This window comes from Mizuhopecten yessoensis, unplaced genomic scaffold, assembly GCF_002113885.1.
Source record: "Mizuhopecten yessoensis strain PY_sf001 unplaced genomic scaffold, ASM211388v2 scaffold7147, whole genome shotgun sequence".
NCBI lineage: Eukaryota > Metazoa > Mollusca > Bivalvia > Pectinida > Pectinidae > Mizuhopecten > Mizuhopecten yessoensis.
In genome coordinates this window covers 360,559-373,987 of record NW_018406904.1, presented here as the reverse complement: position 1 = coordinate 373,987, position 13,429 = coordinate 360,559, and the positions used below count along the sequence as shown (strand labels likewise).

General features: G+C 35.4%; 1 protein-coding gene across 1 annotated transcript; it reads left to right on the top strand.

Moving 5' to 3' along the window:
- Positions 1-1,290: 1,290 nt before the first annotated feature.
- LOC110453170 (transmembrane protein 183-like) lies at positions 1,291-11,403 on the top strand. The gene is made up of 5 exons (XM_021502021.1): positions 1,291-1,401; positions 3,546-3,635; positions 4,083-4,244; positions 6,334-6,529; positions 8,446-11,403. The coding sequence occupies exons 1-5, from the start codon at positions 1,329-1,331 to the stop codon at positions 9,053-9,055; spliced, it is 1,131 nt and encodes a 376-aa protein (XP_021357696.1). The 5' UTR covers positions 1,291-1,328; the 3' UTR covers positions 9,056-11,403.
- The last annotated feature ends 2,026 nt before the right edge of the window (positions 11,404-13,429 follow it).

The following is a 13,429-nucleotide window of genomic DNA, read 5'->3' as shown; positions in this document are numbered from 1 at the left end:
TCTCTCTCTCTCTCTCTCTCTCTCTCTCTCTCTCTCTCTCAAAATAGATAAATGTAGTGATTTAAACTATGAAAGCCATCTTATGATGTGTATATACAATTATTTATCTTATAAGGAAAGGGCGTTAATAATGTTCATGTAACTTGTGCCCAATCCTTTTGCATTTTTTGGCAATAAAATATGTTTAAACTAAAAAATAATAATATTACACCAGTATCCGAACTCTTATTTTTGCCAGGAACTCATCTGTTGTTATCTCACTCGGAACTTCTCGGCCGATACGGTCATCTAACGTTGGAAGGAACTGGAATCGGGGCGAGGTGTTCCGAATGGTTGTTATCTAGTGCTCAAATAGATAAATCAAAGCAACAATGTGTTCCGATTATTTAAGCGTCATTTGACGCCATGGTATCGTGACGTCATAATTCCGTTGACGTCGTTTTGCTTAGCACATTAAAAGTGTTTCCTTACTGATAAAAAAAAACCAAGCCTGCACAGTACTCCGCCCGGCCACATTTAACTGATGATTAATTATCATATCTATACTTCAACTTCGTTTTTGATACTTTAGTAGGAAGTATGTTAATTATTGTAAGCCTTATATATGTATATTATAAAGGGTTACGGGTAGAAAAAAAACCTCCCGTCTCTGGAAAAAGCAACAGAAAAGGAATGAATCAACCAGTAAAGCCATGGACTACACTGAGTTTGAGCTTCGCCATTATAATTAGCAAATGTGAAGATTTTGATTTGAATTTTTCAATTATGATTGGATGGGACAGTTACGATTCGAGATTATATAGTATTACATGCTAGTTATTTAGACGTTTAAGCCGAAGCAGAGAAAAGTATGTTAGTCGCTGACATTTCGAGTAAATGATGTGACCTATACAGATTGATGGTAAGTCGGCATTGTTATTGATCAAGTCCATACCGTGCACAGCGTACACTTCGTTTACTAATAAACTTCGTCAAGGGTTCGGCACATCATCACCTGGCTATATCTATAGATAGATAGAAACCGAAAAGTATAATATTTAAGTTAGTTACCTTACACAATTTATGGATGTCGACAGGTGCCATGTAAATTGCCTGACTAATTATATAAATTATATATTATATATTATAATACGTAAGAATTAGAAGAGGAATTTAATTTTCTAACTCGACTGGTAATTTAAGGCGTCCTGTAGACGGTTCGAGGTTATTATCCAATTATTTCAAATATTTTACCCGGTAGACGGTACCGGTGATTAGTATCCACTAGACATACAAACATTTTGGCCACCGGTATCGCTCAGTCTCATTTTAACGCTTGACATTGTGCAATGCCAAGGAAATCTCGTCCCAGTAAAATTACGAAATCGGCAGGTTCAACAATTAAATTTTCGACGCAAAGCGGTAGGTATAGAATTTACACGTATCCATCCGCATAAATACAGGTCAATACTGATGGCCTGCTATCTTCTGAAAGTGGTATATTTCATTATAACTGGCGAACAAGTCTCCAACTTTTTCTAAATGTTTATTTTTGTATTTTTCTAAATTTGTGAAAAGTATAAGATATGTCGAATGATGTGCCAATTAAGTTTCTGCCCTTCATATTACACTATTCAATTTTGCCCGGGATTCATCAGTTTATAAGCAAAACAGTTTAAAATACTGTTCTTACCCCAAACATATTGAGATATCAGCATGAATGTCAGCTATTTCAAATTTTCCACGTTGAAGAACGAAAATGATAACGTTGGTTTGAAATGTAGACTCACTGAATTTAAGTCCATGGAAGAATGTAACTTGACAGAACGCGTTTTAGATGGATTTTTTTATAGTTATTTCTTTTAATTAGTTAATGAAAAAAATAATTACTTCTGCTGAAAAAGAAATAGATCTATATGCATATAGACAAATATAAGTACACATTCTCTCTCTTGCAACACACATAACATTTTTTGTTTCCGATCTACGGCACGCGTGTATAATTTAACCATAAAATCTAAATATTTCATACGTGTATCTATAATATTATCTAAAATAAACAAATCCTGCCTAACATCGATACTATAGATATGTTATGATATCGATCTACGGCCCGCGTGTATATTATCTAATTATTTTATACATATATATATTATCTAAAATAAACAAATCCTGCATAACATAGATACTATAGATATGTTACAATATAGATCTAAGGCTACAACACAAAAAGTATGTCCCAAACATCAAACGAAATGCAACAGATATTATTTTTTGAATGTCTTTAAGAATATTACATAAAAAGTAGATATTTTACTTTAAAATTTGTCAAATAAGTTAATTTTATGGAGGATTTTTTGGGGGCGAACTGATTGGGGCGACATGATTCAAATTTGGGGCATAACAGCTTGGGGCGAATCGTCTGACAACCGTTACATGTAGGTACATTGACAGAAAGAAGGAAGTCATAGTGAAAATGGTTAGGGATGACAAACTCATGTGTACTCGTTAAAAGCCGGTTTTTGGTTAATAAATTCATTTACTTTCAACCTAATAGTGTTTTTCAATTAAAACATGTACATGTTAATTAGTAGCCTGATCACAGGTTTCCTCTGCCCCTGGCACCAGACTTACACACTTAGACATTTTGACAGACATTTATATGTCAACATTTTCTAGGTCTGGTGTAAGACCAGGGGAAACTCGGGCTAACATGCAAGTTGATGTTATACCATGAATATTCAAAAGGTCGTTTTCTAATACCAGCCACTGGTGATCATGAGAACACATTGCTTAAGGAGATAGATCTAGACATATAATAATTTGTCATCAAGTTTATCTGAAATGCCTCTGGAAGGGAGCTGCTAATTCTACAAGACAGAAGTCTATATATAAGGAAGCCACCATTTTTTTTTACAACATATTAGCAGTGGTCTAGCTAGTGACTAGCTATAGTCTCGAATAACTGGACACATGTGTATCATTGATTTTTTTTTTAATATGACAGGGACATTTTTTGAAGGGAGATATCTGTATCTATCACCTAGATACCTAGAAATAGTGATGAGTTATTTTAGACTAGCAGGAAAGAGATAAATGAATGCTATATATACATGTACCACCACAGAGAGTTTCCAGGAATGTGCATGCTACTTGACTTAAGTCCTTACCAACTCCTTATATTACCAGCCAAATCAACTCAAGTGTTTGAAGTGGGAGATGAATCATGAGATGTCCAGATTTTCTGACACTGGAAACCTTCAAGTTAAGGCTGTCGCACCTTTGAGGAATCGCCCGGTTTTCACCTAATTTTTAAGCTATAATTTAAACAAAAATATTTGGGGTAGAGAAAAAGTTGATACTTCATGTTGGTAGTAGAGCCTGCTCTCTAACTTTATAAGTTTGCTCATATTTTTCATTTCTTGTTTGTAAAATTGTTTCTTTATTAAATGCATCATTTCCCCAATTTATTTCTGAGGTAGCAATACAGAAATTGGGTAAACATTGCATCAACCTATATATATCATTTTTTTTTAAGTGAATCAACCTGTATGATTTTATTACAGATTTTACGATACACCATTATGCCAATGCTGAAGGAAAAGCACCTCCAGGGAGGATAAAGAAAGCAGCAGCTAACGCAATGATTTCAGAAGGTATTTTACAATAACACATCAATTTATTTAAATTTAGTTTACATACATGTTCTGTACGTTATGTGCATCTGTTGTGTTGAGTAAATTAGCAAGAAAATATCCATACACAAATATAAGTAATTTATGTATATATTGTAGATTTAAGGACCATTATGATTGCCAACACAAATAATTCCATACAGTTATCAGTCATAACATGGTTCCATAAACAAATAATGTTCACTTTAGTATATGGAGCTTGTGAGCGAGATCGGGTTATCTCAGTCGAGGGTTAAGATTCTGTAACAAAATCCCAACCGAGGTTGGGATGTTACAGAATCTTCCATTTTGTCATGACATATTCTAAGTGTGTAGAGAAAATATATGTATTGAAACTGAAAGAGGAAACCTTGAACAAATGCCTGGAGTGGACTATGTTCTAATACATGCCTTTTTGGTTGGTAACAGCACACAGTATAAAGAACTCCAAGCAGGCACTGGAACTGGTGGGAGCTGTAGGTGAAGATGCATCAGAGACGAGTTGGTTTGACAAGGACTTGGATGAGATTGACATTAACACGGACAGTACAGACCAGCAATCAGAAGATGGAGTAGAAGAGCCTGTTCCAGGTAATTGTCTTCTTAGGAGGAATGTAATAATAGAATCCATCCTTGATGTGAGGTATGGATATAGGTCATTCAAACCCAAAGGATGAAATATTGAGCAGGAGACCCGAGGCTTTACCGAAGGTCTTCTGCTCAATATTTTATCCCTTGGGTTTTAATTACCCTTCTAGTAGAATTTTGTAAACTGTCCGCACATTTCTCATTTGCATATGAAGCCCAGATGGCAATTGTTAATGACGTCAATAACCCTGACCCACCCCAAAATGTTACAAAATGTTACAAAATGACGTCATGAACAAAAGCTTACCCTGAAAGGTCACTTTAAAAATTCCCCAGCCAGTCTGCGTGTGTAAGCGATCCAGACCAGTGGGTCTGATAGAATTTTCCAGCACTGCCGGAAATATGAATATCTTGGAATGATTCATCTATCACGAACATATCGCAGCCTCCCAATATACACACACATATACTACACGCATGCATCTTGCACCCAGGGGAGGCCGTCCTTAAATGACCTTAGCTGTTAATAGGATGTTAAACAAAATCAAACAAACAAAAAAAATTCATCTATCAATATAACACAATTACAGGCTTCCTTGAGGTCATTGTATGATTTTATAAACTTGGCAAAAGAGTATTACCCGAGGGCAAATTAAGTTTAAGGTTAATAAAGCTTCTTTACAGGTAAGTAGAAAAATAAAAATGCTGTTGGAGACTTGTATGAATTGTTGCCCAAAGGTGCCAATCCATTATCAACAGTTCCTGTATGTTTTCCTCAGTATCAGAGTACAGTATCTTAAAAATTTCGTCTGACATTCTGCTACCACTAGCCCTCCACCACTGGGTCGTGGGTTTTAGACCTACGCTGGGCAGTCACCATGTACTGGCCGTAGGTCGGTGGTTTTTCTCCGGGAACTCCAGCTTTCCTCCACCACTAAAACCTGGCACATCCCTACCTGACCATAGCTGTTAATAGGACGTAAAACACGAACAAACCAAACCAATCTTAAAAGTGTTTCCATTTGATTAATTAACAATTTCAAATGATCTTGCACCAGTTACACAAATAATAGTCAATGACCCTAATGTCTTCAGGAAGAATGATGTCAGGATTTTTTTTCATACTTTTTGAATATATTTCTCTCTGAAAGAATCCTTTAACTGTAAGAAAATATGAATCATTTTCTTAAATTTTCAGGGTCAATTTGTTGCCTTTCCAAACCTATTCTTTTGCATCAGTATAGTCCTCCTATATCTTCATTCACAAACCATTTTTAGCCCACTATCATCAGATGGTGGGCTATTCAAATCACCTGTCATCTGTGGTCCTTCTGTCCGTTGTCCGTCCTTGATAGATCTTTTTCAAATTTCGTATTTAGGTTTCTCTAGTTGTACATATTTCATTTTGGAACTGATTGGGGGGGGGGGGGGGGGGGGGGGGGGGATGGCCACCATCTTGGATTTTGACACTTCAAGCTTGTTTTCACTATTTCTCAATAAGTACTTGACAGGTCTTTCTCATATTTTACATCGAGTTTTCCTTGGTCTCTAGGTGTGCTTCTTATTTCTTTTTGCGACTGATCAGAAAAATAATATGGCCACCATACAGCCATCGTGGAGTTTGAGGGTTCAAGCTTGTTTTCCCAATAAGTACTCGACAGTTTTTTCTCAGGTTTTAAAAGAAAGTTCCCCTCAGTTCAAAGTTGTGCATGGTTCGCTGTGGGACTGATCCGAAGAACACGATGACCACCGGCAAGATTTCAATTTTGTTACCACTATTTCTCAAGAAGTTGATAATAAACATTGACCTCACTTTGAAAGGACATTGTTAAACCCAGCGTTATAGAAATTTCAATCAAAAGTTACCACAAGATATATTTCATGTTGACAAAGACTGTCAGTGAACAGATAAGAGATTAAACTGACAAAGAACTAATGAAGATCCTGTGACGTTGGGCATCAAGATCCATCTGGGATCTCTTGTTTTGTTTATCAAAATAGTTTACATATCTTTCTAATAAGTGCTGAAATCATTTGGAAAGCAGTATATTACTACAATTTATAAGAAAAAGCATTTTAATCTACACAACAGAAACCAAACTGAACCGAAGGAAGAGAAGACTGAAGGGAAGCGAGAGTGAGGATACTGGCATCTCGTACCCGATAGATTTGTGGTACGTCCTGAGTAGATATGTCCACCCAGAGGATCTGACTGTGTTCTTCAGGCTTAATCACAGCACCTTCTCTGTAAGCAGCACCATCCAGTTCTGGAGAGGCCTATACAAAAGGTATATAGATGTAATTGTAGAGCTTAATCCAGGAAAACATTTCTACTACCCTTTTTCCATTTAAGGGGAAAATATCCCTGCCGCAGGCCATCTTAGTGAGGGCTGAAGCCCCGAACCCAGGCAAGGGGGAGAGTACAAGAGGGGGTTGGGAAGGTCCCCTCTCATAATGGGGGGTAAGGGAATGAAAGCTTCGCATTGGGAAGAAATTTCACTTTCAATTACAAACATTCTAATAACTCAAAAAGAAAAGATGTATGCAGCGAGGTCTTCCAAACAGGACCGGAAGAAACAGTCGACTTTGATGATAATATTTTCAAAATTTCATTACAGACGTGGACTAAAGATAAAATATTTCTTGTTAAAAGGGGAAAATTGTGATTGAAAAAGGGGAAAATGTAAACATGATTTCTGAGGGAAATTTACCTAATACCAGTAGTAAAAAAGACCTGGATAAAGCCACAAATTGCATTCATTTTCTTCAACCTCTGCAAAGAAGATTTCAAAAGTTGCCTGTTTTGTCTATCTCTGTTTAAGATAATTCATAAGCTGCTGGCACTGGGATCATGATACATTGTAAGGCTCGGATGTCAATAAAATACACCTCTTAGAAATCAGTTCAAATTCAGGGAAGTGATATGTACTTCTTTTTACAATATGCACATGTTGTACATTTGTTCTGAAGTCAGTCTGAATTAAGAGAAATAATATGTACTTCTATTTACATTATGTACATGTTGTACGTTTGTTCTGAAGTCAGTCTGAATTAAGAGAAATAATATTTACTTCCATTTACAATATGTACATGTTGTACGTTTGTTCTGAAGTCAGTCTGAATTAAGAGAAATAACATGTACTTCTATTTACAATATGTACATGTTGTACGTTTGTTCTGAAGTCAGTCTGAATTAAGAGAAATAATATGTGCTCTATTTACAATATGTACATGTTGTACGTTTGTTCTGAAGTCAGTCTGAATTAAGAGAAATAACATGTACTTCTATTTACAATATGTACATGTTGTACGTTTGTTCTGAAGTCAGTCTGAATTAAGAGAAATAATATGTACTCTATTTACAATATGTACATGTTGTACGTTTGTTCTGAAGTCAGTCTGAATTAAGAGAAATAACATGTACTTCTATTTACAATATGTACATGTTGTACGTTTGTTCTGAAGTCAGTCTGAATTAAGAGAAATAACATGTACTTCTATTTACAATATGTACATGTTGTACGTTTGTTCTGAAGTCAGTCTGAATTAAGAGAAATAACATGTACTTCTATTTACAATATGTACATGTTGTACGTTTGTTCTGAAGTCAGTCTGAATTAAGAGAAATAATATTTACTTCCATTTACAATACGTACATGTTGTACGTTTGTTCTGAAGTCAGTCTGAATTAAGAGAAATAACATGTACTTCTATTTACAATATGTACATGTTGTACGTTTGTTCTGAAGTCAGTCTGAATTAAGAGAAATAACATGTACTTCTATTTACAATATGTACATGTTGTACGTTTGTTCTGAAGTCAGTCTGAATTAAGAGAAATAACATGTACTTCTATTTACAATATGTACATGTTGTACGTTTGTTCTGAAGTCAGTCTGAATTAAGAGAAATAACATGTACTTCTATTTACAATATGTACATGTTGTACGTTTGTTCTGAAGTCAGTCTGAATTAAGAGAAATAATATTTACTTCCATTTACAATACGTACATGATGTACGTTTGTTCTGAAGTCAGTCTGAATTAAGAGAAATAATATGTACTCTATTTACAATATGTACATGTTGTATGTTTGTGAAATTCCTATTTAGCGATAGCAAGGTAAAAAACATTCAGTTTGGAGGTATACACCTAATCTTACTGACCGTAAGAATTAATGATTATTCTTTATATTTTGTTCACAGATATGCTAAGGACCTTTCCAAGCTTCCAGACTACCTGCAGCCAATCTGTCTCGAGCGGATCCATGGCCTTCGCCAGCGCGTGATCAGGGCTCTGTTTTTTGTGTATCCGGTGCTTATCAGTAGGACAATAACTGTGGCACCATTTCAGGACCAGCAGCTATGTTACAACCTAACTGGACATCTCTGTCTTGTGTCGTGGCATGAACGAAACAAGAACATGTGGAACTTCAATTTTAAATTCAGAAAGGAACGTATGGGTGAAATCAATAGTTTACTACGACTCAAAGGGGAGCCACAGAGTCTTCGCTCTGGTTACAGTGATCTACATCACAACTTAGAGAATGATTCGTATGTGCTGTGTGCGACTTGTAAGAACTTCACGGCGATTCCACCAGTCATGGGCTTAGTACTGACTAATCTGATGCTGCGACTATCAGCCAGCATGAGATATCTTACTTTACGCCTATTGTTTGACACAACTCTGAAGCAAGGAATGGGGGCCAATGTTAGGGAGAGTCAAAGTCTGGAAAAGGTGGTCATTCTTGACCCCGTTGTGGACATTCGAGTGTTTCCGTGGTGGCATCCAAATTACCCTCACCAGGGAATGTGACACACATGCCACATAGAAACTTGTGTACTTGACATGTTTACAAACAGGTTGTTTTCATGCAGAACTGATAATAGTGATTTGATCCACAAAAATCTAGTAGTTTTGCAAGTTCTGGCTCTAGAATCAATAAGTTGCATTAAGATTCAACAAGCCCACTAAATGATGCTATAGTCACACTGAATTTCAACCCCCTGTTAAGTCATATTCAAATTTAATTAAAAATTGGAATATTCATATGTAATTAAGATATGTTCAGCTGGTACATTAACTTTAAAATGATACATAACCAGGTTGATATAGTCAATAATTAGGCATGAATGCTGATTTTTTCATAAAATTAGCTCACTGGACTTTTAACATGTCAATCTCTTTTGCGACAGAACCGAGTACTGCGAAATGACATATTATTTAAAGTTCATTTATATACCTAGGTCATGCAGAGGTGAATTTCTCTTAAATTATCGATGGAGAGGCATACCAGCTTTTTTATAATATGTATTATGCGATTTTAGGCACTGAGGACAAACAATTAGTTCAAAGAGTGTCGCATTAAGAAATTCTTCATACCTCATTCAAGGAACACCCGGGCCCCTTGTTTGAAATATGTATGCCTAGTAATCATAGATATAAAGGGAGAGTTCTTATAACAGTGAAACCTATGACATTTTGAAGAACTTTGATTACAATGTACACGTTGACTTGAAAAAGCTTGTTTGGTAATTAAGCATCCATCAGTGAGATTTTATAGCAACATCCACATTACTGTGTGACTATAATTGTAGTCAGCCACACTTTCAATGTACATGTAAGATCATTTGGTTGAAATCTGAATAATCCTTATTGTTTTTCTTACAAAACGAAACAAGTATATATTTTTTCAGGACTAAATATGTTCAATTTTAGTAGGTTTTATTCAATGTTTTTTGTTATATTTTTTAACTTATAAATATTTTTTTAAGCATGTCAGATTTTCAATGATTTGCCTACATAAAACATATTTTAAACTGGTGAATATTTCTTTTATAAAAAATAAACTTACGTCTTTTCATTTCCTGTTTAATATATCTAACTTAATTTATTGTTGGGAATGGCTCACTGTTAATTATTCTTTTAACTGATAATTGTCAATGTTTTGATCTCTAATAGAAGCAAGTCACATTTACATTTGTGCTGTTACGTTACCATGTTGTGTACGTGTATAAAGTTGGTTTTCAGAATCAACTTCACATTTGTCTCCATAAGAGGTTGTCTCCCTTACCAAGATCATTCACTATCACACTTCTTGAATAAGATAGTGTCATCAAGTTTAAGGGAATACAATGGTGATTTACTTTTAACTCAAGAGCTCACATTAGATTATCCTGCTTTCATCCTTTGTGCTACAAAGTACCCAAAATAAAATTTAAAAAAAAAGAAGGTAATGATGTTCTTGTAACTGGTGCAATTTGCTAGAGATATGCATTTTATAACAGACCAGACCTGGACTAAAATTCTTTGAATTCATGATCGGATACTGGTCGTCAACATCAACCCAGTTTAGAAAAATACTATGTTCAAGTATAAAGACACTTGAAATCAATTGTCAGAATCAGATTTGGTCTTATATGTTTGTATGTGAAATAAAAAAAAAAGTAAAAAAGCAGTAGGAGAGATATTTTCAGAAGATCAACATTATTCTTCAAAAATAGTGTTGCATTGTGTCAATTCTATGTTTAACTGATGTCACTTTCAGGAAGTTCTCCAGAGCTGTCTTCAGAAATTTCATCTTTAATGTGAAATTTGGAATAATTGACCTTTTGGAATCTAAATCAACATCCTCATTTCCTTAACGAAAGTTTCATGTAAATTTAACCCTTTAATGAACCTATTCAGTTCTGCTCTAGTATATAATGCAAATCTGAAGTGTTTAGTAATTAACCCTTTCACCACTGTAGACCATAATGGACTCTTCCAGATCAATGCATGGTTAATTCTACTAAAGTTACATAGGTGTGAAAGGGTTAAAAACAATACTGGTGCTGATAAGGATTTGTAAGTGTCACAGCTCTGTATCGAAACCAAAGGTCGAGAGGTTTACTTGCAAGCGTGACGTAATTTGTCTTGAAAAGCTGGTTTATCAGCAGACATGTTTGTTTGTATTGTTGTATAATATTCGTTTTTGTCAGTGTTACATTGTTTGTTTTGTGGTAAGAGTGAGTATCATGTGATAGGTTTGATTTAAACATATTTTATTCGTTCAATCTAACAAATGGGATTTGCCACAAGTTATCAGAACTTAGAAACGCCTTCTCCCATGTGATAGGTATATTAATTACTATTGAAGCGAATAAAAACACGTCAATACACCTCAAAATTGTGTTGGTTATGTTTCTTCTCTGGTTATATTAAGTATCAAGTTATAGGTCATGTATTATGTCGTATAAAATACGTTACTGTTCCTGTTCAAATATTTCATCAGGTATAAACGTCTATAATTAAAATAATCATTAAGCAAATTAGCACACTCCCTCGATCCACAAACCCACCTTTTCGAGTGCTGTTGAAAAATATTTTCATATATGTAGGAATGGGAACAGAAATACAAAGGGATACTAGTATATAGATAGGATATTAAATGAGTCTTACGAGTTTCATTAAAGCTCATGAAATAAAAACAAATTTAAGATACTTTTTAACACATAACTCAGAAAACTTACATTTTGACAGGTTTTAAAGCCAAATTGTAGAGGGCTTAATTAATCAAACGGTAGACAGCCATTTTGATGTGACATTCACAATTTATGACGTCACATCATTGTCCATATTATGACGTCACAATCGATTTCTGACTGGCACAGCCAATGAAAAACGCTCCAGGGTATTTTTACACTAGTGACATATATGTAAAAATATATCAAGGGCGAATTCACTGGATAACAGGCCGATTATGTGATAAATGTTATTCAGTAATGCTTTACTGACTTCAACATATTTTATATCTTTTTACCTGGATATTCTTGTCTTTATATATATATAGCGTATTCGGTTGTTTTCTTGATATTATTTTTTGGTCATTCCAGGTGAATTATCAACTTTTCTGATAGATATGGCGGGCTGCACTTCGCTATTCAGCTGCCTAGTGTATTGCTGATTGTAATTCTTATTCTGACTTATATATCAGAGCCATCCTCTGATGGGGGAAGAATGTTTTGAATATCTACCAGCAGAGATGTGCCAATTGTATCCTTGCATTCTGAGGTTTTGGTAGTACGCTCTACACAGATCTGTGTTCTTCAGAGAGTTGCAACAAACACATACCTGTATATAGTTTTCTGAATTCTGTTAAATCATCATGGTCGTTTATTGGAGTTTATTTCCCGTTCCATTATTTCCCATGTGGCTGTATCTTCCAACGTCACTTGTATTTAGAGTTGATATTTCAATGATGGTTGATATAAATGTATTTGGTGCAGTATCGAGCGATGACTTACTAGCTTTCTAAGATTACCGAAATTTCTTCACGACTCTGGAACAAAATGTTTCAGAATGATACCAGCTTTTCCATTTCTTATTTTGCGGGGTTCCTTTGGGAGCTAGGTACTGCTTGTCCCGGTTTCCTCGTCAATAGTTGGTCCAGAGTTGTGGAACGTATGCAGATGGTTTGGGAGGTCGTAGCTGTTTTTATTTTTGATTATTTTGGAGCTTTGATGGATTATTTTAGGTTTCGTCTGTCACCTTTTTTTTTTAGGTCACCTGAGCTTTGCTCAAGTGACCTATTCTAATCGCTTTCTGTCCGTCGTCGTGGGTCGTCCGTCGTGGGTCGTCTGTCGTGCGTAAACTTTTTACATTTTCAACTTCTTCTATAGTTGAAGCAGTTGATGGATTTTTTTCAAACTTAGTCAGAATCATCCTTGGTAGATGAGGCTACAATTTGTAAAATTGGGATCCTACCCCAACCCATGGGGCCAGGGTGGGGCCCAAAAGGGAAAATTAACCAATATTTCAACAATCTTCTTCTCCAGACTCAGAGGTACTTCATTCAATTTCAGTGCATAAAAAGAAAGATCATCCGGGGCTTTATTTAAATTGTAAATTTCAGGACCCCCGAGCTATCCGTTCTCCCTTGGGGAGGGGGTACAGTTTACTATAGTTTCTAAAGGGAAATAACACTTTTGCGTATATTTTATCAATTTTCAGCAGAAAATTACCCAAACTTAGTCAGAATCATCTTTGGTGAATGAGGGTATTACATTGTAAAGTTAGGGTTCCTGCCCGATCCCCAGGGGCTAAAGCGGGGCCCCAAAGGGAACATTTACCAATATTTTCAAATTCTTATCCTTTGATGACATGACAAGTATTGTATTTCACTTAGTTTACACGCTGATTTCCACATCA